Source organism: Apis mellifera, linkage group LG7, assembly GCF_003254395.2.
Source record: "Apis mellifera strain DH4 linkage group LG7, Amel_HAv3.1, whole genome shotgun sequence".
Lineage (NCBI taxonomy): Eukaryota > Metazoa > Arthropoda > Insecta > Hymenoptera > Apidae > Apis > Apis mellifera.
Window position 1 is genome coordinate 8,381,590 of NC_037644.1, and position 27,493 is coordinate 8,409,082.

General features: G+C 30.0%; 3 protein-coding genes across 4 annotated transcripts in view; all 3 read right to left on the minus strand.

Annotated features, from left to right (window-relative positions):
* The window catches only part of LOC409212 (cadherin-87A), a 255,208-nt gene extending 242,362 nt beyond the window's left edge, over positions 1–12,846 (minus strand). Inside the window, exon 1 of the mRNA XM_006562570.3 lies at positions 12,166–12,846. Coding sequence (XP_006562633.1) covers positions 12,166–12,206 — 41 coding nt within the window. The 5' untranslated portion in view covers positions 12,207–12,846. The remainder of the gene's footprint in view (positions 1–12,165) is intronic.
* Positions 12,847–13,519: 673 nt separating this feature from the next.
* LOC551779 (histone H2A.V) lies at positions 13,520–17,908 on the minus strand. The gene is made up of 5 exons (XM_006562569.3): positions 17,762–17,908; positions 17,539–17,616; positions 16,119–16,232; positions 15,389–15,518; positions 13,520–14,992 (listed from the first exon to the last, which is right to left on the minus strand). The coding sequence occupies exons 1-5, from the start codon at positions 17,762–17,764 to the stop codon at positions 14,931–14,933; spliced, it is 387 nt and encodes a 128-aa protein (XP_006562632.1). The 5' UTR covers positions 17,765–17,908; the 3' UTR covers positions 13,520–14,930.
* A 1,125-nt stretch (positions 17,909–19,033) lies between these two features.
* On the minus strand, positions 19,034–25,417 carry LOC408937 (SPARC). 2 transcript variants are annotated; one of them, XM_623076.6, is made up of 6 exons: positions 25,219–25,417; positions 21,830–21,915; positions 21,392–21,601; positions 21,003–21,221; positions 20,090–20,440; positions 19,034–19,622 (listed from the first exon to the last, which is right to left on the minus strand). In XM_623076.6, the coding sequence occupies exons 2-6, from the start codon at positions 21,905–21,907 to the stop codon at positions 19,566–19,568; spliced, it is 915 nt and encodes a 304-aa protein (XP_623079.2). In that variant the 5' UTR covers positions 21,908–21,915; positions 25,219–25,417; the 3' UTR covers positions 19,034–19,565. The 2 variants fall into 2 exon arrangements, with proteins under 2 accessions (XP_623079.2, XP_006562631.2); XM_006562568.3 differs by having other exon boundaries at positions 25,206–25,417.
* Between the last annotated feature and the right edge of the window lie 2,076 nt (positions 25,418–27,493).

Below are 27,493 nucleotides of genomic sequence, written 5' to 3' on the forward strand. Positions count from 1 at the left end.
GCCGCAATCTTCGAGCCGCATCGAGCACGCGAAAGAAACGTTTCGTCTCGTTGCGTTATGCAACGTTAATTAGCGAAAGAAAATTTTACGAGATTGGAAATTCTTGTTGGAAGAATTATTTAAATCCGAGCGTGGGAAAATCTTGTTAAACGATAATATGATACGTTTTGCTTTCATTTGCGAATTTGAATTGATCAATCTCGAAAAGATAGATCGAATTTAATAAAAAGTTTATCATTGGTTTAATCCATTAGATATTTATAAAATGAATAATTTTTATATCGTAAGAAAAATAGTAAATAATTAACGATAACAATTGATTCTTTTAATCCTGTAACCTATTTCAATTAATTACTCTTGGTATTATTTATATACTGCTGTAATAATATATCAATACTGTTAAAATTAACGAATTCACGAGCAGGATAAAATTTCTTCCAATCTAACTTAATTCAATTAAATAATCGTGTTACAATTTCCACTATAATTCTCCCAACTATAAACATTTACAATCAGTCATATTCTTTCAATTATTCCTCTTATTCGTCCACACGATTGGAAAAAAAAAAGAGGAAAATTGTCCCAAATCTTCTATAAATATATATATATATACGCACGTATACGTAAATCGATAAGATGGAAAGAGAGAAGGCGATAGACAAGGGGGAGAACAATGCGTTGCCCCGGCCAACAATGAACGGTTTCCACAATTGTATCGCAGAATTTCGAGAATCACGAGTCTCTCTCTCTCACGCGCGAGTGTATATGAATAGAAGCGAAATCTTGTGCGTTGCGCAATTCGGGTTTAGAGATGGCGCGGCGGTGGATACGGCACCGTCGCTTTTGCCGCGTTTGAAAAACGAGAGTTCAAGTTAATGAGGAAAGTTGCACGCCCGTCCCTCTCCTCCCGCGACATACACAACGTCTACTTACTCGCTAAATTCCACAATAATGCCTTTAAACAGCCGTTGTATATTTAGCCGGGTAGTTCGTATTTAAAACGTCTTTGGGAAATTAGCTTACGCGTGTAAGTTAGTTTAGAGCAACAGTTTCTTCCCTTTTGTTTCTCAAGGGATGAATCTCTCTATGTAAATATCTCTCGATTCGAGAGAATTTTTCTCATTTAATCTTTATGCAGTTCAATAGATTCGAAGTTTTATTATTATTTTTTATATTATTTTTTCATTTTGAAAATTCTAAATTGAGAAGGCTTCTTTAAGAAATCTCGAATCGAATATAATCGTCAAATACAAACGGATGATCGTTTAACTTGTACAAATATGTTTTCTCCCAAGATAAAAATTTCATTTGATCGCAGATTTCTATCGGAATGTGTAAAGTATGTTACGCAAAGTTTTCACCCCTCGACAATTCACCCGAGACTTTATCTCGGCTTATCTTCACATTCACACCAAGGTTTGCGTACGTTACGAATTATCTTGATCTTGAGAATTTATTTAAAAAGAGGAATGGGTTCTTTAAAGTAGTCAAGTAGTAAATAATAAATTAATAGATTAATTAACTCCAAGATAAAATAACATTTATCAAAAATTATACAAATTTGTCTATTAGAGAATATTATAGATTAGAACTAGAATGAATAAAACCTCTTTATAACAAGTTGAACAAAATAATTAAAATATTTTACGAAAAACTTATTCATTTCATAGCAAGAAAAAATTTTACATCAGAAATCGAAACAATCTTATCATTCTACATTCTCTCTATGATTCTCTTTTGTTTATTGAATGGGAAAAAAAAGAAAAAAACAAATATTCCAAGAGGAAATAAACTTTACCTGTATATAACTTGTAAATAAAGCATCTGCAAAACAAAATATTTTTTCACGCGCAGAATCTATTTTTTCTTCTTTTTTTTTTTTTTTTAATCGAGCGCATATTCGATTCCTTTGATTCAGCAAACATACACATTAAAATTATTTTCCTTCAGTATAAAACTATCCTTTGATAGTTGGCCTATCTGATTGAAACGTATCGTTAAAATTATCCAGTATTCCTTTGCTCATATGTTTCCACTAGCTATTTTCCACTAGCTAGTGGAAGTGACACGGTCGAGCGGTGGATAGATAAAAAAAAAAAAAACTAGGAAACAAGGGATAATTTGAGCGAAAATAGGTGAAATCAGTTTTTCCGTGTTCGTCCAACCGTGAAACGGGTGAGACCCGTTAATCGATTGATGAAACCGTTAACTGTAACGACGCTTTTTTTTTTTTTTTTTTTGCTAAACAGTTGAATTCTCGTATATATATATATATATATATATATATATACGTTTCGTGTAACTGTGCATACACTTGTTTCCATCCCTTTTTCCAATTTCCACCTACGATAGAGCGATACCGTGCCACCGATTGATAACAAAATGAAAACAACCGCGGAACAGACTTTCCAGAAATTCTCTCGTTCGTCACCGGGCACCAAACCGTTACTGGAGATTGGTTTCTTTTTTTCCTTTTTTAAATATGGCGTATCTCGACCTCGATGTTAGGAAGAAAAAAAAAAAGAAACAACAACTCCAATCACTTTTATGACTTTTACAAAGCCTTTTATAAATCAATTTTATTAATCAATAGGATTTTAACGAAATCCAGATAAAAAAATATGAATATCGAATATTCGTATATTCGAATGATATATAATATGTATTCAAGTAATAATAACGTTGTATATTTATGAAGTTTATTTATCATAGTTTTTATTTCTTTATTTTGTAAAGATAGTTTCCTCAAGCTTGTCTGAAAAATTGTGTTTTTAATTGAAGAAAATAAATTTTGAAGTAGATTGTTTTATATCACAAGTAATAAAACGTTTAATATTTAAATTCGCTTCGATCTTTTATAAACTTTCACAATTTTCAATATTGTGTCATAATTGAAACTTTTGTATTTGAAACACAACGAAATCTGTTTTATATAATTATAAGTATTAAATATATATAAATTAATTAATCATTTATAAAATTGAATACATCTTATATAAAGAATAAAATAATGTATTACTTGGAACAATATTATATATACTTTTACTATAAATAAATAAAATCTCTTCAAAGAATCAAGAAAAATTTATCAATTTATTTCCCATTATTATACCCATCAAAACTTGCTCAACTAATTCCAGCACGAACAATAACAATCTCCGATATTCACTTTCGAACGTAATAACCTGTAAAATGTCTCCCTATTTTGCATACCCGGCAAAATGCCGCGTCTACGTTCGATCCTTTTATGGCGTTTGCATCCCGCATCCTATCAAGGACACTTAAGCGTCGGTTACGACTTGTTTGGCCAAGCCGTGGGACACAACGTGCGCAACGATCTTAGAGGCGAAGGTGCGCACCAGTGAATATTGCAACGTGCACGTGTCGCCGCGTAGATGTACACGGATGAATTAAACGTGTGCGATTCCAACGGTCTGGCTCGAGAGTACGTATACGCGTGCACAAGTACGTAGAAAGCGTATCTCGTTTCTCCATGCTCGATACCAACGATGTATACCACCGCGTGTGGGCAACGCTGAGTTAAACCGTTATAGAGGTACTATGGATTATATACGAGAGCGACAAAAAACCACTTCTAGAAAGAGACGAAATAATACCATGTCCATTCGGCAAAAAGTTTCTCAGTTTCCTTCGGATTAATCATCGATGAATAGAGAATTGAAAATTGGCTAGATTTACTTATAATATATTTATTTGTTTGATAAATATTTAATAACGTATATTTTCGTGAGCTTAATTCTTAAGCTTTTATAAGATTAATGTAAATTATTAATAACATCAAAGATGATGTTCAGAGTGTCGCCTTTTGCTTTGCAAAATAGCTGCAATATAATAAAGTATCTTATCTCAATTCTTCAGTTCTATTTAAAATTATAACAGAACGAATAGAACTTTATTTTATATTACATCGGTTTAAATTTACCGCCATTTCGCTGCTTCGATCCTCGACATACTTCATTACAATTGCATCCTATATAGATAACATTTCTTCTTTATTTATTTATTTTTTTTTTTCGTACATTTTCTCTGTTTTTGAATTATTTTTTGTGATTTTGATAAATCATTATAATTGAGACTAACTTTATTCGAAATAAAGAATAATATTGCACTATCTAACATATTCTGTTATGCTATCGTAATAATTTTTCCCAGTTGCAAAATGCAATTTTTAATCTTCCAATGTGGATAATTTTTAAAAAAGAGTTTTTTTTAATAGATAACATTAACCATTAATATTCCTTAAAATAATAATACGACAAACACGAAGACAAATTGTAGAGGCGTAAGAAAAAGCTATGCTCGATATGTTATGCTATGGAATTTGTAATGAAGCGTAGACGTTGGTATTTTAGCGAGCAATATGATAGATACGATATGAAACCAGAGAAACAGATGTACGAGTATCCGGAAAGTGATTTATCATTCGCCGGATAGAAACAAGTTTGGCATGAAGCTATGGGTCTCAGAATTTTTCTCAACTGTGAACATGAATGTATATTATTACACGCGCATATTTAATCTTTAGAGATAGATCGGTCGAAAAAGAAAAAGGATATAGATAATTGAAAAATTTCACATTACGTTAACAATATATATTTTTATTAACGTTATAATTATTACGTTAATAAAAAAATTTCACATTACGTTAACAATATATATTTTTATTAACGTTATAATTATTACGTTAATAATTATTATATATTGATCGATCTTTTCTCTTCTTTGAAAAAAACTTTACGGATTTACTTTCTTCCTTTTTCATCGAATTTTTTCAACCGAGCATAGAAGAAGTGTGGTACATACTGTGTGATATTTTTGAAATATACAGAAAACAATGAAGAAAGATATTTTCGATAATAAAATGGAAATAATATGGAAAATGTAAAAGAAGATAAAATTTAAATGCTGAGATTTAAAATACCTATTCACCTTTTATAAATGAAAATCTTATCTTACTTTTAATTCATTTTTATTTTATTCAATTTTTATCATCATTATTTATATTATGCGCTTCTTTAATCGCGTATAAATAAAATTTTCAACAATTTGTAATTTATTAATCTTTTTCAAAAAAAAAAAAAGAAAAAGAAACATTTAACTTTAAATTGAACAGTGATAAAACAATTAATAAAAGAGAAAGACTTAACTGTTACAATTATGATACTTGCTAGACAACTTTCAAAAACTATCTAACATAGCACTGTGTGTGAAAGTTTTATAAAAATTGGAGCATTTAAGTCACTAAGTATAAGTGAAAAAAAAACTCTATTTCTAAATCTGTAATAAATAAATGAATCTTTCTAAAAAATATATCTCGTTTCAATTTTATATAAATTACAGAAACTATTTTTTCAACAATAATTTTAACAATTTATTTTGCTATTATTATTATTATTATAAATTTTACAAGATAAACGATACGTCGCATTGAAAGATACATTCAATTTGATACAACGTAATGGAATGAAACGAAAAGGAAAAAAGAGTGAGACATCTTTCAGAAAGATTCATTTCCGCTAGCATCCTTATCGAGAATAGCCTACTTGCATATAAATACTTTCCACATACGGCAGGAGGCCAAGAGATCAGAAATCGCACGACACTTAGATATTTATCAAAGCCAAAATAATCGTGGTAAAATCGTGAAACGTATTTCCACAACGTGGAGTGAAAGGAATTTGTTGAACGAGGATTATTATCGCTTGAAAATTATATAATTATTATTAGAAACTTGTACAGCGGATGAAGAATCCGTGACATGAATGACGTGGCGGTTGATTATTAGGACGATGATGATCTAGTAATAGTAGGAATTTTTATAAAAAAAAAATCTCTTTCTCAATCTTCTCCTCTTTTATATATATATATATATAAAATTTAATCCTGTTTAAATTTATCGTGCAAATTCGATAACCAACCCCTACGAAAAATTTTTCAACGAACACCGTATATAAAATGCAATTTTTGAAATTCGAAGGAATAAAGATGTATGAACGCCGAGCATGTTAATATCTGATACGAGATAAATTAAAGAAGGAAAATGATATAAATTTTTTTTTTCTATTTTTTCTTTTTTTTTTCCAGTCAGAGAGAAAATAACGAAAGAGAAAAGCTGGAATGGATATACATTTAATAACTTTAATGTCAACGCGCATAAAAGCAATTATACGTGGATACGGAAAGGTCATAGAATATTAAATAGAAAATAATTTTTCCAGAATCTCTATCGGTTAGGTAAATATTTGCTTCTAATTTCCATTTTGTTTTTTTCCACTTTGCTGTTCTCCATCATAATGTACAAAAAGTTTAAATTATTATTTTTTATATATATATATATTTTGCCTCACATCACATTGATTCGACATTGTTTACTTCATAAAAATTAAAATATTTTTGATTGTCAAAACTTATTATTACTTCGATAAATTATGCAAATGTTTTGTAAATTTAAATCAAAACTACTGAAGATAACGAAAATAAACTTTATGCAAAAAGTGAAAGAAAAAAAAAAAACTGCAATTAAGAATAGAATCTGTACTGTTCGATGATTGCATGCATTCAGACTTCGTCCATTCTATTTTTCATTCCTGGTAGTCTGAATCCCAAAAGAGAGACATGATAAAAAGAAGAAGTCAATATTCCTTTCCCAAACTTTTTAATGATATATATATATATATATTACTGAATTGCTCATTTGGTCAAAAACTCTCTCAATTCTTTAATCAACGATTAAGATTAAATTGAAATTTTCCAATACTGAACAATATCGACTAAAAACACTCCTATTCTAATTTCAATAATTGCATTAAAAAAACATTACCACAAGGAATATTTTACTTATAAAATTATACCTCTCCTCGGTAAGACATTACCAAGTTGAGAAGAGTCCGTCGTAATACAATTTATTTATAATATCACGAATGGAAACGTGGCACAATAGAGAATAAATAACAATAGAAGCGACACCAGCGCCAAGAGGACAAAAGAAAAGCGTTCGCACCGTTTTTTGCCCGCGCGAAACCAGTGCGAAAATAAGTGTATGCAACTCCCGTTGACACCTTAATTAAAACTTTTCACCCTTTTACGAGAAGTCAATTTAACCATTCGCCGATTACTTTCTCGGCGCAAAGGAAACGAAAGTTATCGCTTCGACATCCAGAGAGTAGTTCGCGGTTTGAAAGAACAGGCTTCTGACGACTTCCATAAAAATGTGTATACACCAGTGAGAAATTAATACCAGGCGCAAAAGTTAGATGGGCTGCGCGCACGCCTGGTGCCAGTCCGATGCTTCTAAAAGGACATCTGACGTTGTATATTATCGCGGAAGAAACTTTGGTGGTGGGGGGGGGAGGGATCTGGTTGAAGTATCATACGGCGTTCACAGAGTCAGCCTTATGGACTCTACTCGCTTCTATTCTATATCGTATATGGCCGATGACCCAGAGGATGTAAGTTACTAACGGTGAATCAAGAAACCAGATACCTACTCGTTCGAACATCTTTCGAAAAACGAATGGTGGATCTCGGCTATACGATTCTATATTGTTTTCGTAACAAAGTTGACCGATAGAGTGCACTATGTAAAGCAAGTTCGTATGTTGGAAAAATGGATCGAAGTAATTTCTCGAACTATTTATCGGACGAAGGTAAGAATAAGAGATTCTTTGGATTTAATTAATTAATGATAAAATGAATTTCGATCATTCATTCGGATAAGAATAGATTTAAGAATTTATTAAGAGGAAAGAACGAAACGATAAAAGAATTTAGAATCGTGGATTCAGGATAAAATTTGCATATGCGATTATTGTGTAAAAGAAATATAATTGTCATTTTCTAGTCATTGGCCTGGTTTTTGTATATTTTTGTTAATTTAAAATTTTTCCCTCATCAGCGTTGATTTCAAAGTAATAATAATTTCAGAAAAAAATATTTCGCGCATAAAACAAATGAACGAGAGCGAGAGAAAACAGCTGATTCGAGTGACCTTTTCAATACAATTATGGATTTCGATAAACAGACCAAGTATAATTTTTTATCATTTTGTAACTCCAAAATACCTAGAATTTTTGCACTTTTTTTGCAAGAGATAAAATTAATGAATGAGAAATTTTAATAACGTATGTTACACGTATACACTTTTTTTATTTTATAACAACACACGTTTCTTCGTGCATCACATTTACATTCACGTTTCGGTATAATGAAGTACGTGTATAAAATGATACGAGTATATTGCACCGTAAATTTTTCTTGAGAAATCTCGCTAGACGAGCAATACCATACAAAGTGTTCACGTTATAAATTCCTCCTAGTGTCCCTCTTGTGAGCGATAAATTTTCAAAAAATTTGGAAGAGAAAAAACATAAGTTCCATTGTTTTATGTTACACAATACCAATCAACAATCAACTTAATAAATTTACAATACCACTCGTGACTTTTTTTTTTAAATAAATGCGATAAACAATTGTCAGAAGATAAATTCAACATGGCGTGTAAAGACGTGATAAAGAATAAAAGAATTATTTCTCTTATAAAAGTCGTTACGATCTTGCTTGGATAGAAAAGTGGCAAGAAAATTGTGACAATCCTCGTTATTGAAAATTCATCAACGAACGAATCGCGAAACATTCGATATTCTCGCTTTCCTCTATTGCTATCGCGCTCATTAAACCTTATCGTGTAATAGGTCGTTGAATTCATCTCGACAATCACTTACGTTATAAAATGTAAGAAAAAATATATGTATCAATCTGAAGAAAAAGAAAAAATCGTGACTTTCTCGTTTCTCGTAAATTTAAAAAAAATTTCAAGTTATATTCTGATATATTATAAAAAAAGATCCATTTCTTTTTTTTAAAAGAAATTAACGATGTGAAAAATTTCATAATTATTCATATAACTATTTTTAAAATTTTAACAAAAATCGTTTGATTTAAAGAAGAACATTATATGTAAATTGTATAAATCGAATGGTGTTTAAATACATCAATTTTATCGATATATAAATAATACAGAAAATAACTGAGCCGCCATATTGAAAAACCTAACCTAATTCTGTAGAATTGTGATTTCTTTTCTATCTAACCTATGAATATAAATTTAAGATTATCAAACACTCAAAAATTATTAAACTTTCAATTTTCAAGAGTTTTTACTCTCAAAAGTAATCCTTATTCAAAATTAATATCATTTATTACATATATATATATATCACGATACCGTTTGATTTTCACGATGTAAAATGATGAAGAGGCCAACGTTCCATTCCGTTTCCACTCTATCATCGATTAGCCGAGAACAATAGAAACAGTTACATACAATAACTATTACTATTATATTATTATTACCGTTACTATTAACTTAGCAAATTCGTAATGTTATCACGTATGTACGAGCGTATGTGCGAGGCTAAAATGTGTAAACACTGCTTTCGAATCCATTGAAAGAGAATCACTTTATCACGTCACACACATCCGAAAGTTTCATTCTTCAACGTTATATTTTTTTTTTTTTTTTCCGTTGCAGTCGAAATATAAATAAAAATCGTAAATGCATCGCGTATGTATGCATCCTTGTTGCGATCTCTCGCATAAATCGAGAAGGAAACGAACGATAAGAAACGCACGACGCTAATGACATGACACGTAACGAAAAGACAATGTTGTGGCAGATTTACAAATTGATGATAACGAGGGGACAAAGGGATATCAATTTTAAAGTTGGTCGAACGTTTCGAGCGAAATCAAATTGAATAATATTCGTCGAAGCGTGAATCGTCGGGGAGAAGAAAGAAGATGTCCACACGAATCGGATACGACGATTAAAATTAATCATTCGACGCGGAAAAAAATAAACGAACGACGTGCTTTTCGAGTTCGCGTTAAATAATAACGCGAACAATTATTTTCACGTGGTTTTATATATATATATACCTACGTGAAATTCTCGAGCCGTGGCGAAGGCGTTCCACGTAAGAAACGATTCCGTGTTCATTCCAGCATGAACGTGGAGATCCCTACCACGCGCGGGATAAACTTTCACCGCAACATTTGCCATCGCCTCGATGACGTTGTTGCCGATCGACCGACCTTGCGTTCCAAGTACCGGTATTTAGATTACACACAGAAAAACATTCTTTTTTCGCCCGGCAAAAGTATGCAAAATCGAAATGGGTGGAAGAAATTTTTCAAAGAGGAAAATACCAAGCAAAATCCGGCGAAATTAAGGCCGTATTTCGCTTATCGAGACTGAAAAGAAACTTCATGAATATACATCACAAGTTCGGGTAAAACTTGCCTCGAACGTATTAGATCTGGAAGTTAATTCGGTTTTTGAAATAAGGTTACCATTTGTTTGAAGAGAGGAGACTACACGACTTCTATACCTTTGAAATATTCGTCGGTACTTTCCATGCCTTTGTCCCATCTTTCGGATAAATTTCGAGTACCGGGGACAAAGGGAAAGATGGCGATTTTGATGTAATGAAGTTATCGGTCTTTTCTTTCTTTCTTTTTTTTTTTTTTCATGTTTGAAAATGTGTATTCTCCGTGATGGAAGTATGATATCAGAGTGTGCCTCAAAGCGAGTATATTTCAAAAAAAGGAAATCGTGTGATTATGTGATAAATAAAAATTTGATTTTACGTTTAAGGTACTACACGATTTAGCAGTTGCTAATTATATTGGATAAAAATTATCATCTTTGGAGTATTCTCACGGATATAAATTTATTATTTCTTAAGTTATTTGATCACACTTATTTTTCATTACAAACAGTAAATTGAATAATTTGACTAATTGATTTTTTAAGAGAAATAGATATTTTTTGCAAAGTGTAATCACATTTCAAAGATCAGTAAATGATCAAGAATCAGTTGATGTTGATGGCCGTTTACTTAGGAGTATTATACTTATAAATATTTAAATCAAAGTTATAAACTATTTAATTAAATTCTAAATGTAATGTTAAAAGGAACAAATAAAGAGTAATAATTTGTCTGTGATTTTTCTTTCGTCTATTTCTTACATAATTATCAAATAATTACGTATATATTATAATGAAAAATATTTTATTTATATATTTAAATTAAGTTCTCTTAGTAATTTAGAATTTTAAATAAAATCTATTAATTGTTTATTTTGAAAATGGATTATATAAGAACAGCTAATAATTTATTTTTTATCAAGTAAAAATTCTTCAATAGCATTAACATGTTCAATACTAAATATTAAATGATTCTATAATGGAAATCGGTGAATTTTTTACGAATCTTATCATGTAATATCACAAGAATGGAATCATGCAAAAATCTACATTTTTCTTTAAAATAGCTAATGATAGATAAATATAAAAATGAAGATTACTCTGATTACTCCGAAATACATTATATATATTGTATTGATTTGTTTTGTTTTTTTTCTCCTTTTATATTTTTGATAAAATTAAAGAAATTGCTTTAAAAATATCACGAAACAAATCAATCGAGTAAATATTCTCTCGCAAATTAAATTTCAAATTCTGATAACTATAGAAAAAAATTACTACCTATCGTATATGTTCTTTAATAATTGATATACATTCAAATGAACAATTGTATCAATTTTCACTAGATAAATTCACTAGATAAAATATGGAGGAAAGGAAATGTTCCTTTAAGAAAACTCCAAAAAAAAAAAATGAATTATTCATAAATGAATACACTGCAAAGTATAATAATTGAAAAGTATATATCGTATATTATCGCATTTATAATATTTTGAAAGGAAACGATCGTAAAAACATCGAAACCAGGTGTCAATACTGTTCATTGACCTTCGTTGAAGCAACTAGTGTTCAAATACATACATACATGTACTGTATGATTAATTTTCTATGATCGATATAATAACAATGAATAATGGAGCTCATAAAATCAGTGAAATGATACGAAAAGCGTAAGTAAATTTTCACTGAATTGACAATTCCAAAGTTTTTATAGAAGATTTCTTTGGAACGTGACGTTAGTAAATTCATAGTGAACCATAATGCAACACCGAGATCTTCCTTTCACCGTAACAGAATAAAAGTAATAACTTCACTAACAGCTTGATCAAGTAAAAGCAATGTCACGCAAAGATTATGAAAACGGAGAAAAGACTTACCGGTCACGAATAAAAATTTGTTCCGCGTGTCTACTCGTCATCTTTGAAGAATCTTGATTCAGGTGTTCTACGTGGGAAGTTATGCCAACGATATCATACCGCTGACTCTTGTCACGAAACCAAGAAGACCGTTTCGAAACAAAATACGGTACGTTTATAATTACGAATCACTGATTTTCGAATCGATTGTTTCCTTTTCGCGCGCGTAAAAATTCGATTAGAAAGAATAAACACCGGCAACAGCGCAACGTGAACGAAACGGAAACAAGTCCTCTTCACTGATTTTTCCGCAACCGAAATTCCGATATCCGCAGAGACGAAGATACTATTCAAAATCTTGATCATACAACCACACTGCTTGACATTACCCACGCGTTCTGTCACCGGTGTGCACTATCTTGCGGCTCTCTCACAACGGATCCGAGGACGATCCGTCGAGAGATCCTGTTCCCTGTTGCAAAGTCGATAAACGGGCTTGTTCGTTCTTGCTACGGATGGAATTTATGTATCAAGCGGTTGATGCTCACGTTTACAATTATGTTCACGACACAAGCCGCCCAATCTACCGAACTCGTGAAAGGCGACTGAGGTTCTGACCGGCTTTGTAGGGAGGGGGGCGGTTTCCTTGCTGCTATCTCACTCCTACACAAATGCAAGGAGCTACACCGTACCCCACTATGAGCGGACTCGGCGAAAAGCCGCAAGGTTTTGAACGAGCCATGGGATTGGTTGCTGGTGGGGGAACTGGAAAAGTAATAGGAGACCGCTCCCAGTATGATGGCAGCACTGAACGTGAATGTTGATACAATTTGAAGACGGACTAAAAAAAAAAAAATGAAAAAAATAATTATTTCCCAATTATCATCTTATATATTATTAAATAACAATATTTATATTACAGTATTGCGAATATTTGTAAAATAGCGTACATTATAAAGCTCCTTATATAAATTATATTTATGTTTATACATTACTATAAGACGATCGTTAAATTTTTAAATAACTTTAAATTTCCTTTTTTTTAATATTTAATAATTGAAAAAGTTTTTATTTATATATGTGTGTATACGTTTGCAACACCAAAACTAATATAGTTTTAAATTTTAACTAAAAACGCTACTTTTTAAAAACAAAAAATGTATTTATAATTTGTTTACTTATAATACGAAAATATTTGTGTACATAATAATACAGTTATAAAAATTATTCGTTGTTACAGCCTCTTGATTATATATATTAGATAATTTTGATATAATGAACATTAAATTTAACGATTTTTAAAAAAAGATATTAAATACAAAATTCATAATTATATTTTACCTTAATCCATTAATTTTTAGTGATTAAACGATACTTAATAGTAAAATTGCTCTTTATTATGAAAATGAACATTTTACATATGGCTGGTATTTATTATACGGTATAATACCGTACGTACAGCGAACATTACACTAAATGACACAAGTAACAATAGTTTTATGAATAAAATGAAAAATGATATGAACAGAATCAAAGAAGAAATTGTTTTAACTAAAAACATACATTGCTCCGTTTTAGATTGATTCAATATTTCTACTATGGATTTCACGTTGATTGAACACTACTGGAATAAAGATTATATATTACATCAAAGGCTTTGCAATGCCGAAATATTTTTCTTTTACCTTTATGTGAGTAAAAGCCTATTAGTTTCAAAGATTCCAGTCTCATAATCGTGAGCATAAATACAGTATGCCACAAATTACACTTTATTGCATAACTTCATTAAATGTGACTCGGATGAGAATACTTTCATAAAATTAGAAAAATGGAAACAATGTTCACAGAACTATTATTTCTCACTATAATCTTATATACCTACATTAATGTTACAGAGACTGAAAACTTTAAAAATTTAATCAAACATATTTGGCAATACAAATTTTAGAATATAAAGTGTCCAAAATTAAAAATTTAATCTAAAGGTGTTATGCACACTGTATACTGCTGTAAGATAGTTAAGAGTATTTAATAACAAGAATGAGTACGTATTTTTATTGATAATTACAATTATACGATTCTTATAATTATTGTAAGAAAGTGTGAGTAAAGACTAAAAATTTAAAAAATTAAAAATAAAAAAATTTAAGAAATTTTTATTATTATATAATACTTGCTCATGTTACATGTTTCTTCTATAATTGTTATGCTATTTTATATTAATATTTTTAAGAGCAATAGTCTAAAGAGATAAAGTTTGATAAAGTTCAAATAGTTTTGATGAAGACAAAGATAATAAAAAAAATTCTTCTTTCAAAAGTATTTTACGACACATCCGAGCTCTTAAATACTCCAACTTTAAAAATATTTAGTATCCGCACACTATCGAAACTTTTACAGTTTTGAACAAGCCATGCTACAACGCATCGCTCGTCAATTAATTACAGTGTAGCGTACACTAAAATTTTTAGACCTATATTATTAACTTTTCCAAATGCCAATTACATAGTGAAAATTTTTTTCTTCTTTAGCTCTCATTACCTATATTAAATTATATCAATATTTGTTTTATTTATATATCTATATATCTATATATATTTATATATATCTATATTTATATTTATATATATATATATAATTATATATATATATATATACGTATGTATATCACGCCAGTCTCGTCATCAATTTAGTAACGTAGGTACACTTTGTCAACAATCACTCTGCTGTTTCGCATCTGTTTTGTCTACATAGCTTCAAATGTTTTTAAATGAATCACTAAATAATTATGCTGGTTTCTGTGAACCTTTCTTTCCAATCAAAGATTTGTGGATATGTGGAATAACACCTGTAACAAAAAAAATTTAAATAAAAAAAATTATCATTACTTAAATTCAATTATAAATATATAATATAGAATTCTATTACTTATTTGTAATAAGAATAAAATTTCTTGCAATTATTAAATAATTTTTGCAATTAAAAATAATATATTATTAATATATTATATAATAATTATAGAATATTAAATAAGTAAGTAATCTTTAAGTATATATCTTAATAATACTATTAAAATAATTAATAATTTCAAATATTCAAATTACAAAATAAAATTTTTAAAATTTTATATATTTTAACTTGAAAATCAAAATTAATTATTTTTTAAGAGAAAAATAATAGGTTAAATTTGATTTGTTATGACAAAATGACTGTCTAAGCATGTAAATAATCAGAAAACACGTACCTCCTCCTGCAATAGTTGCTTTAATGAGACTATCTAATTCTTCATCACCACGAATAGCAAGCTGAAGATGTCTTGGTGTGATACGTTTGACTTTCAAATCTTTTGATGCATTTCCTGCCAATTCAAGAACCTAAAACATACAAAATGTTGTTTTATAATATATATAATAATATATATATTTTTTTGTGAGACTATTAGCACATTACAAAACACAATAACCTTATATATAGAAAAAAAAAAATAATAATATGAAAACTTAAAAATGTATAAAAAATGTTCGCATATGAATGTTTATTAATGTTATTATTATAATAATAATAATATTAGAAATATCTTAAGATCGCAAAAATAATTATAAATTATAAATATTGTTCGTATATTGTTCGAATATTGTTTATCTATAAAAATACTGTTTATCATGTAATTATATGATAATATTTCTCTAATGGAAAAAGTTCCTTTTAAAAAAAAATGAAAAAGATAAAAGTGAAATTCTATATAACACGATAAGCAAAATATGTTGTTCCTTATTTGCCTACGGTTGACGAAAAGGCGGGAAAAATCGGCCATGATGCTTGGCGTTAGTGACGCCATCAGTCGCTAGTGATGCCAACGCATATAGTCCTGGTTATAACGGCTGATCTTCCTATGTGCGTATTTGTCTTTCTTTCTTTGTCTTTCTCTCTTTGTTTTGCGAATGCTTTCTTCTTTCACATATATTCTCACTCACCTCAGCAGTGAGGTATTCCAAGATAGCTGCACTGTATACCGCTGCTGTAGCACCGACTCGACCATGACTTGTGGTTCTGTTTTTCAAATGCCTGTGAATTCTACCAACCGGAAACTGGAAAAAACATTCGTACTATGATTAGTATTAGGTAAAAATTATTATGTCTGACAGTAATTTTGCTTTCGTGGCAAGGTAAATATTTTTGGGTTAGGACGCATCATGTATAATGTCTGTTCAAATAACATGAGGTCACTCAGCGTCAGCAGCTTTTCGTATAACAAATATCGAACGACGAGAAATGACACAATTTTTCGTAATATTATACGTTTCTAACATTTTCCCCGCAATAATTATTTATAAATTCATCATATATCCAATTCTTCTAAAACAAAAACCAATTTTATCCACACACATAGAACAGCATACATAACTCGATTCTCTTTTAATACAACGAATATCGAGCGACACACGATGATTCGGCTTTCCCGAGCTTTCCAGTTTAGTACGTGGTTTCGTCATTCGTTAGTAAACGCCCTGTGTTTTATTTATTTGTATATAAATAATTACCCGAAAGAAACTATTAATATATATCACATTGAATATGAATAATTATCAAAAAAATATTTTTTTTTTTTATAAAATATTACGTTTAATTATATCAAGTATATTCATATTTAATTACCGTCATGTTTGTTTATTTGCATATAAATTCTTGCATAAAAAATAAAATTTTTCAAATCAAATTAATTATTAATTATACTCAAATATTTAAATAAATAAATAAATAAATAAAAAGATGTAATTTCAACATAAATATAATGTAAATATTAATATTAACTGAATTTCAAGATAGATAAGTATGATTGAATACAAAAATAAGTTACATTTACTGTCAGTTTAAATTATCTTGACAGAATTGACATAATATGATTGAAACGAAAATAATTACGATGATTCGTATCAAGCTATTTTTAGTAATTATTGAAAAAAAATATATTTCAATAAAAGTCATATTAGTAACTGAATTGAAAGATATGAGAGGAGGGGGGGTGTAGTACAAACTCAACCGTCTCGTTTGAAAACTTCCGAACTTAGACGTAATCACCATAACTTTAATTCAAAAAATAATAGACTTTTTCGAGGTATTATTTAACTATTTGGCACAATATGCATAAATTGAACTTAAATAGATCACTTTCACATATTTTATTCACACAAAAATCACAAAAACTTCAAAAAAATGAATTTTTCATTAGGTATCTAAAAACGCCTCAGTTTTTCGCGCCAACCACAATGTTTTAACCTGTTTACCATTAAAATCTACTAAAATAATCATGTAAATGTTATTTATCAGAAAATAATGTTGACAAAATTATATTCTACGCATTTGACTTAACTGAGCAGCAAGCAATAAACTCACCTGCAAGCCGGCTCTCGCCGAACGAGAGACCGCCTTCGCCTTCGCTTTACCAGAGTCCTTGCCCGCCTTTCCGCCAGCCTATTCAGAAACGAAAATCATGGTTAATTTGCAAGATACAAGCACGAAATTTCGCTAGAAGAAAGTATGAACATCATAGAATATAATGATGTGATTAGAAAATATGGATGGCTAAAGGATCCGCTGAAAACTTGCGGATACTCACCATTGTCCGACAAGAGCCTTTGCGGTTCACTACACGACAGACTTGCCTGAAGCACAGACGACGCCGTCTAAGCGCGGTCCCGCCAAATACGCTTGGCGCTGTCGGCGCGTCCCGCGATCACCCCACGTGACTAAAACACACCAATTATAGAGACACAATGAAATGCCTCTTCGCCATCTATTGGTCTTGATTCGTTACTATGGTTCTGGTAGGAGACTAACGTTTCTATCTTGTATCACTTGAACATTGCATCGTATACAGAGTAATTTTCCATACTGTCTAAGGTACACTGCGTTATTATTCACGTCGGCCACTTACCGTTTATTTTCAACTTATCAGACACTTCCTAAACTCTTATAATTTTAGATCCAATGGTCACTTAATTTTAATTTCATATTTTTCCACGTATGATCTCTACTCATTATCTCTATATCAAAATGGCTTCATTTAAAATTTTAAATCCGAGCTTTCTGTTCTATTATATTTTTTTATATATATATAAAATTTTTTTCTATAACAATGAGCAGGAAATATAATTACATATTATAAATGATAAATATATATAAAATTAATAAAAATTGAGAAAAGAATTAATTTATTTTTTTTATATAAGTAACTTTCTCGTATCTACTACCTTACCAGTAGATAATATTATACATACATAATTAAATAATTTAAATTTCACCTCCATGATATTTCTAAAATATATTTTTCGATAAAATAACGAACATTATAGATAATATAATAATATGAAAGTATAATTTTTCAAATATATTTATATTAATTATCGTAAAAAAGTAATTGCCTTTTTAAAAAAATTCAACATGCTAACGATGCAATACCGGTTATTTTAAATTTTGAAATAATTGATAAACTTCAGATTATATATAATTTCAATAATTTGTTCTTTCTTCGATAAAAGTACAACAAAATGAAATAACATCAAAAATTTAATTTTAGATCGAAACTTTAATAGATCCGTAATGCATATTTATATTCATATTTTTTTTTTTTATAATTAAATAACGAAAAATATTATATAAGCAATATATAATTCATTAAATATTAAATCATTAATATTAAAATAAAAGTAACGAAGGAATCTCTTTAACACGAAAGACGAAATATGACTCTTAATACTTCGATCTTCATTATCTACAGAAACTAAATTATTCCTGAAATAAAACATTTTAAATGAAACATTTTGCATTTCCTTTGATTTAACCGTTGACATCATAAAGCATAATATATAATGGATTAGTATTGCGCAGATGAAAGAAACTGTATCACTCTTTATTGATAGAAAGGCAGTCACATAATAAATTTATACAAAAGGTATGTATATATATATGTATATATATATATATATAGAAAATACGTACGTTGTTGCTACGAGGATAATATCAAGATTATACTATAGGGAGAGGAAACGAGCAGGTGTAACGCGTTTCTATTTGAACCATCATATGACAACAAATTAATTCTCAAATATTCAAAAAATTATTGTCGAATTTATCGCGATTTAATTTCTAGCGTACACGTCTCTATATTATTAGAGAGCACTGTCTAAAACTGCGGTTGGCACGACCATTACGGATGGGTTGCAATATCGACGAGGTCTCTGCGCAGACATGCGCGTTGCCGAGTGCAGCAGTTTACTTGCAACTTTTCCCGCCATTTTTCTCATTCCTCGCCCTTTCATTAGTACATTACGTCGTGTGTTTACCCTTCTTTTTGCTCTACCCGTTTACATATATCCCGTGGTCATAACCACCACGCTTATCATTGGAATTTATCGTAATTATTATTGCTCGGAATTCTTCGTTTCGGCCAGCTCGTCGCACTTATCGTCCAAATCCTCCTACAATGGGAATCAATATCATTTCGGTATGACGGTTCGACATATTTTGGCAGACGGAATGAGGCAAAAAGCTTATTATTTTTAAAAATTTAAAAACTACCACTATTCCTAAACATTATTATTCTTCTCAATTAACATTTATAAGATATATTTGTTTTATTCCTTTTTTCAAATTGATATATTTTCACTTGAAATACTCAAAGATAGTATGAGAAGATAACAATAAATCTTGTATACACAAAAGTCAAATTTAGATAAAACAATAAAACTGTGTGAAATTGTAAAGTAAACAGGATATTAAGAAATAATTATTTAATATTAAATTTTCCTATTATTATCAATTAATAAAATATAAGCAAATTTTAAATATTGAATTTTATAATATATAAATGTATCCAAAGCAATAATTCTAAACACTTAAGAATCCTTAATTTATAATATTATTCATATAAAGGAAGAAAATTTACCTCATTAAGTTCTAAACATTTGCCCCATTCGATGAGGGTAATTTTATGGTCGCCATCAATATCGCATGAGTCTAGGAACGGCGCAATACAATGTTCGAGAGCCATTAACGGTGCTTTGATGGGGAAAAGTTCGTGCCTGGAAACAGCCCTGTCATGAGGGTGACCATCCAAGTCACACCATTTCCAAATGGCGGCATTAGTCCAGCGTAACGTATGATTTGTTTCCGCTTCCCGTTGCATTTTCAGATAATGCGACGGTAATTCTTGACGATCAGCAAGGTCTCTCATAATGTTAAACAGCCAGTCGCGCATTCGCCTCGGGAAGTCGGCCATGTCTTCTGGTTTGCATTCCTGTAAGATAAAAATGATAAAATTTTTTTCCGAATCTTATTATTCTAAAATTTAATCGATAAATTTTAAAAGATTTAATAATATAATAAAAATTATATTTTACATAAATATAATATATATATATATATATAGAAACAAAATTTTAACGTTGGTAAATGTATTATCTTCTACAATTTACTTTATTTTTTTCCTATACATAATCTTTGTTTAATAATAATATACCATATCATAACTCGTATTCCCAGATAATGAGATTAAATGTGTAGAATACGAGGGTAAATATAATATTATAATTAAATCGTTCCTCCAGTAAAACAACAATACACAATAAGATAAGATATACCTTCGAATACAGATAGTATTCCATTATATCAATGGTTGATAACTAGGAAACATTTTGCTAAAATAAACGATATATAAACATTGCACGATAATATACAACGTATTATTTAACATATTTACTTCTATTTATAACGTATTGCAAAAGAAAAAATACGAATTAATTTTTTTTTTCAATTTCTATTTTGATATTCCGCCAACGGAAGGACGGATAAATACATACAGGCATCTGTCGGCATTCACCGTAGTACACGACGTGAACGTGTTGATATTTGGTGCCTCTGCATCTGGGATCGTTGGTGTCGCAGAAGCAACGCGCTTGATATACCTCGCAATCGCTCCCGAACGTTTCGTTGTGATTAGTGCAAACCTTTCGTCTCGGATCGATCTCTTTGTCGCATATCTCGATGCAAACGCATTCGGCAGTTTCATCGTCCACGGCCTGAAACGAAGATGAATAATGTTTTGTTTTTTTCCGAAAGAAAAAAGAAAAAATTTTTAAATGCAAATATAATCTTTACTCAAGAAAGTATTATTTACTTGATGATTGAATTACGTTAAAATATCCATAATCTTAAAAATAACGGATTAAATTGTTTCGTTATCTCATACCTTGCAAACCCGCCCAGCATCGCAGTGTTTATCCATGCACGGATCCAAACGGAGCAAACTCTGACGCTTCGATCCAACCTCGTTTCTGCCATCTTCGACGGTGACCTCAGCATCCTCCTCGGCTATTTCATCAGCCTCGAGCATGTTCATGACCTCATCTTGAATACTGGCTTCCGTCGTGGTCGTGCGACGGCGATGTTTCCTTCGTCGCTAAAAAAATCAATAATTATATATCGATTATAATCCTGCACACAATTTCTATTAAAATAATTAACTGACGAATCGAGTAAAAATTCTAAGTAAAAGAGAAAGAGAGAAAGAAAATGGAGGACCTCGAATCGTATTATTATTTAAATAAATGTTTTTATCAAATGACGTTTCCATTGCTTTAATAATTCATATATATATCTACACATATATTTTATATATTTATCTTACCTGTTGTTGAGCCGAGACGTCCACCAAAAGGGCCACTAACAGCAACGCAAATAAGAGGAGCTCCACTTTCGCCCGCATTGCGATCTCTGCGGCAAAGAATCGATCGAATTTAAATGCAACGTTAATTTGAGATATTTCTTAATTTCCTCTCATTCTATTCCTTTTCTCAATATGCCCAAAGCGATGAGCGCAACGAATAGTCGGGTCCTGTTTTATAAACTTGATGGAAAGGAATTATTGTTCTAATGCTCGCGCGTATCAATCAGAAGAGTTCTCTCAATTGAGGATCGTTCGTCTAGAATGTACGATGGCTTAATTTCGAAAATTCCCAATAATAATAACGCGCAACGAAGCAACGCTTGGGTCAACGTATAACCAACGATAAATCTCCGAGGCCTTAATAGGAGCAACGAAGCGATAACCCAGATACTTGGAAATCACGATTTCTTTACTAAATGTTCAACGCAACACAAACTTGAACGCGTATACGCGTATACGCGGCTCCTCCTCCGTTTTCTCCACGCCTGTAAATACGCGAATAGGAACGATAAAACCTATTTAAGTTATTGTCTCTTCCTTTGAATTGATGAGAAACGAAGGTCGGCGTTGAACTCATCGGCTAAGTATGAAACGCCCACTTTATGTTTATGAAGTTTCTTCATTCGCGTCTCAGTAATTTTCTTCCGTCCAGTTTAATGAAATTGATTAATCTTTTGATTAATTGAATTTTCAATTTAATTGCAAACTGTAGGAGGGAGTGAAAGTAAAGGATAAATAATTAATAATGGTTGATATCATTAGACGAGTTTAATCGAAATATTGTATACTCACGTTGAATCATTTAATTTGAAGAAAAGATTGTAATATAAAATATACAGTAGTTAATAAAACTATAGTCCTTGTACAATGATTTGTAGCAAATTAAAACACATTTTTCTAGCTTCCTACTGGGTTAAATATAACCTCGGTCGGTTTACGCGTAAGGTTCATTCGGTTTGATTGTATTTGCAGCGCAGAATTTCCGTTACACGTCAGCTTTTTCTACGAATCCATTATTTCCTTTTTATCGTAAACCTAGATTTTATCAATTACACATTGTGTATTAAATAAAAAAGAAAAAAGTACGCGAATTTATCACCGAACGAACAATTATTCGTTTAACTCGACAAAGAAACTCCTGGACGGATTTAATTCCTTATTTTTTATTTTTTCAAATTATTATACTCGCGCGTCACAAAATTCTTTCTCAAACAAGTTAAGTGCAAATATGATGGAAAAAAAAGAATTTTACGGTATAAAGTTACCTCCAAATGAAACAAAACTTTTGCGTGTACGCATTAATTCCTCGAAGAAACATATTCATTATTTGCCTTTTCTACAAAAATTTAACATTAATAACTTTTTGGAGAAAATAAAAATTTCTACAATTTTATCCTAATTTCGATTGTATCTGCAATAATAACGCTGCTTAAGAAATGAAGATTTTTTTCGAGATGTTGTACGAACGACCTTTGATAAAACGAGAGTTCGCAAGTGTGTCGCAACTGCAAGAAGAACGGAGCAATATAGCGAGGAGTTTATGAAGAGCAGAGTGGAGGCAGAAACAGCCCTGTTTTTATCTCTTCTTTGATCAGCGCCCACGAAATTATGTAATTGTCGTCATTCGAAACGTCGTATCTTTTACACAATTACCCCATTTTCGCGATGAAAACATTCAACAAACAAACCGAACAAGAGATGATGATATAATAATTCGAATCTTCGAAACCTATTGACACTATTTCCTATTATCTGAACGCTTGTTCGTGATAAAAGATAGATACCTGTTTTTTTTTGAAACAAATCGATGAAGGATACAGTGAAATAGAGCTCATTCCTTATCCGTTTGAAAATCAATATTTCGAATAGCTCGTGGCTATTTCGTTATGAAGTCGAGGAAAACTTCTTTTTTTTTTTTGCTTCGTCGTTGGTGAAATTGGTTTGGATCGTGTGTCATGATACGGCAAAAATTCGAGATCTTAGATTTCCATGTGGCGAGTATTTGCAATTCAATATGTGAAGTAACGCTTTTAAATTTCGCGTAATTATGCGACGTTTAAAATAATGCTCTTCCATTTGCGGAGGAAGACTTTTATTAATTTTTTTCTTTTCTTTTACGATCTTTGCTAATAAATTTAATGAATCGAAAATATAAAATTATTCGAATTATTCTGATGATATCTTTTTCGTCCAGAAAGAGGATGTTTGATTTCCGTTCCGAAAGGAACAATTTCCGAGGAGTTCGCGACAAGATAAAATTGTGACAAACGCCCACTAATAAAGCGTATATATATATCCCAAGACAAAGTATTATAATTGCCGCTCGTGTTATAGACGCATCGAACTGCTGCTATTTATTTAATTACAGAAACGGATTCAAAGCAACTTCCTTCCCTCTCTGATGATTTTTAATTAGATATTTATTAACGTCTTCCGTGTATGGAAATTAATAGTTTTAATGAAACGGGGAATTTTTTATATTTTCTTTTCCTATTGTTAGAAAATTAAATTTATAACTTTGAATATTTATCTCGAATTATCTCAACTTTATCTTGAGTGCACGTTCTAAAAATAGAATATAAAATATTATTTTGACCTCTTTATGGCATTATCTTAGCAATAACTAAAATTAAAAAATTAAATCGATAATTTAAAATAAATTTAGATATTATTTTAAGATAAATAGTAATTCTTAAACAATTCACGTATTGATTATCGTAAAATATTATTTTACAAAACTAATGAAAAGTGATTAAAAATTAAAATTAGTTATTGAAAAAAATGTTTTAAATATCGAAGAGAAATCTGTTACTCGTATAAAAAAAATTACAACATTCAAGTAATTCATGTGTCACACTTAATATAAATACACTCGTTCATTCTTCTGCGATAACTTTCAATCTATCGAGTTAATTTCTTGAAACAATCTAATCAATGATATCGTAAAAAAATTTCCAAAATCTCTCATATAAATTTTCTAATAAAAACGTATGATCCTTGACAATATTAAGTATTCTATCAATTTTTAAAAATATAAATCCTTATCCTAATCTCAAAAAATGTGACGATTTAATTCATTAATAAAAAATAATCTCGATATAAATTAAAATTGAAAAAAAAAAAACAATATCCAAAAATTAAAGAAAATTTTCTGTATTTTAAACATCCTTCGTTCGAAAAAATTGGTACGTCGATTTCAATGTTACGCGCTCGAAGTATTTATTTTCGGAAATCGTGTAATCGCGATGGTACGCGCACGGTGCATATGCCTATAAACCGTAAAGCGGTCGCACCAAGGTGCGCACACCTGCCCGTGCAATAAAGATACTTCACGTACCTCACGGACTTACGCTATCGTTCCTTCCTTTCCCTTGTTGCCGGCGTTACACTTCTTTCCTTTCTCGGCCCGTTTTCGGAACTGTTCAAAAGAACCCTCCAAATCGGTCGCACGACCGGTACTGACTGCGCGCAACAGCGTACGGGAGAAACGGTCAACTCTCCACAGAGCGAGCGAGCAGAGATGATCTCATCGTTTTTCTTTCTTCCGACACCCCCGTTTGATCTTTCTGCCATATGCACCGCTTCTCTTCCCTCTGCCTCGCTTCAGAGGCGAGTTTCTGCGCGATAAATTACGTAACGCCCAGTGCACCATAAGTAAACCAACCGCGCCTCCGAGTTTCTTTTTCGAAATTATCTTTCGAACGCGACGGTTTCCACTCTTCCTTCGTCAAATTCTCGTCGCGTTCTTATTCGAAAAAATGAAACATTGTAAATTTCATCTTCATCTTTCGTTACTTTCACTATGAAATTGATTTGATAATTTTATATTAAGTATAATGATTTATATGGAATACAGGGAAGAAAAGAAATACGAATTTTTGTACGAGTGTGATATTTTAAATAAATTTAGATAGCGTGTTTTATATATTTGTGGTTGTGTTAGATTGTTAGACTTATGGCTATAAATACTTGATAAACAATGTTTTTAGATCATTTATTTACATAATTTTATTTACCAAAAATACACAATGTTCAAAATGCAAGTTGAGTTTTTACTCGGATTATATTTCATACAAAACAGTCAATTTTATATTTTAAAAGAAGGAATATCTTGTTATCTTATTTCTTTTTTTTTTTTCTTTTTCTTTTTTTCTACGCTTTTCTTCGTTTCAATATCTTCGTTTTTCCAACAATTTTCAATACAACAATACAAAACAATACAAATTTTATAATAAATTAATATTAATAAATTTTTGAAAATTTGTTTAAAATATGAAATCAAATTATTTAATAATAACGATAAATATTAAACATTTGAACGAATCGTATAATAATTGAAAATAATAAATAATTATATCGTACATAAATATCGAATATTAAATTATATATCTCCACATTTTTCTATTTTTTTTTTTTTTTTTTTTTTTGTAAAATGAAATTTCAAGTAATTTATTAAAGGAAAGAAAACAAATAATTTTTTAAAAAAAGAAACGATTCTTATTACACATGCAAATCATATTATATGAATTACAAGTTAAAAATGTATGAGGTAGATGCATCATAATTCCATATAAAAATTAAGCTTATTGTTAAGTTCAATATTAATTATACTATTGATCATAAAAATGATCGGTAGATCGCTGAATCGTTTAAGACAATATCGAAATTGTGATAATTTAACACGATGACAAAAATTAAATAAAAATGGCACAGACAAATATCCTCCAATACATTTACTTTCATACAAGTGAAATTCTCTTCGTAATTGTCAATCAACCGATATGCTTGCTTTTACTTCTTATTAATTATTAATTATAAGTTCACACAATCACTTAGTTAGTCAGAATTTCGAGATATAGATTTAATTATATATATATGTATATATATTTTTTTTTTTTTTTTTGAAAAGAATAAAGTTCCTTATACATAAACATAGTCATGTCATATTATTATGCGTAAAAATTTACTTAAAATCTATACCATAGATTTATTTCTATAATTCGAATTTTCCTTTTTTTTTTTTTTTATATATATAATACAAATCATCGTTATATTTTATAAGCAATACGAAATTTTCGTTCGTTATTTCAATTAGTTTCTATAAAACTTTATATATTCTACTCAAAATGTTACAAATAATACAATCAAATTGTTATTATATGTATATATATACGCTCACTTCCATTTAAAAAATCGAAATCAATTTGGCAATATATCTTATCTGAAAAGTTAAAATATCTTAATGCGATATATTAATCTCTCAACATATGTTAGAAAATTATTAGAACAGCTTTTTTCTTTTTTTAATAACATAAATCTATATTTTGTTTCGTTCGGTATCGTATATTGTCGCAATTTCATGTTCGATTAACCAGGTCATTTGTTATAAAGAAAAATTTTAATACGAATAAGATCTATCGTATTTATATTTTCGTTCGAGAAATGAATGAGAGTAAATTAACTTTAATATTTAATTGAAATAACAGAACTTATATCACAAGATGTATAGAAAAATTTGTATGTATGCATGTTCTTTTGCAAATAAAATATTTTTATATGTACATATGAATCGATCAAATAATTCACCATAAATGGAATTAAAATTATATTTTATGAATGTAGAAC

Bases quoted from the DNA above. Each gene is read 5' to 3' on its own strand.
- LOC551779 (XM_006562569.3), bottom strand. The intron at 16,233-17,538 runs GTGAGTTTATTG...TGTTTTTTCCAG, and splicing joins CGGCGAGAGCCGGCTTGCAG to TTTCCGGTTGGTAGAATTCA. The intron at 15,519-16,118 runs GTGAGTGAGAAT...TGTATGTTTTAG, and splicing joins TGGAATACCTCACTGCTGAG to GTTCTTGAATTGGCAGGAAA.
- LOC408937 (XM_623076.6), bottom strand. From the start codon at position 21,907: ATGCGGGCGAAAGTGGAGCTCCTCTTATTTGCGTTGCTGTTAGTGGCC. The intron at 21,602-21,829 runs GTAAGATAAATA...TGATTTTTTTAG, and splicing joins ACGTCTCGGCTCAACAACAG to CGACGAAGGAAACATCGCCG. The intron at 20,441-21,002 runs GTATGTATTTAT...TTTATCTTACAG, and splicing joins GTGAATGCCGACAGATGCCT to GAATGCAAACCAGAAGACAT.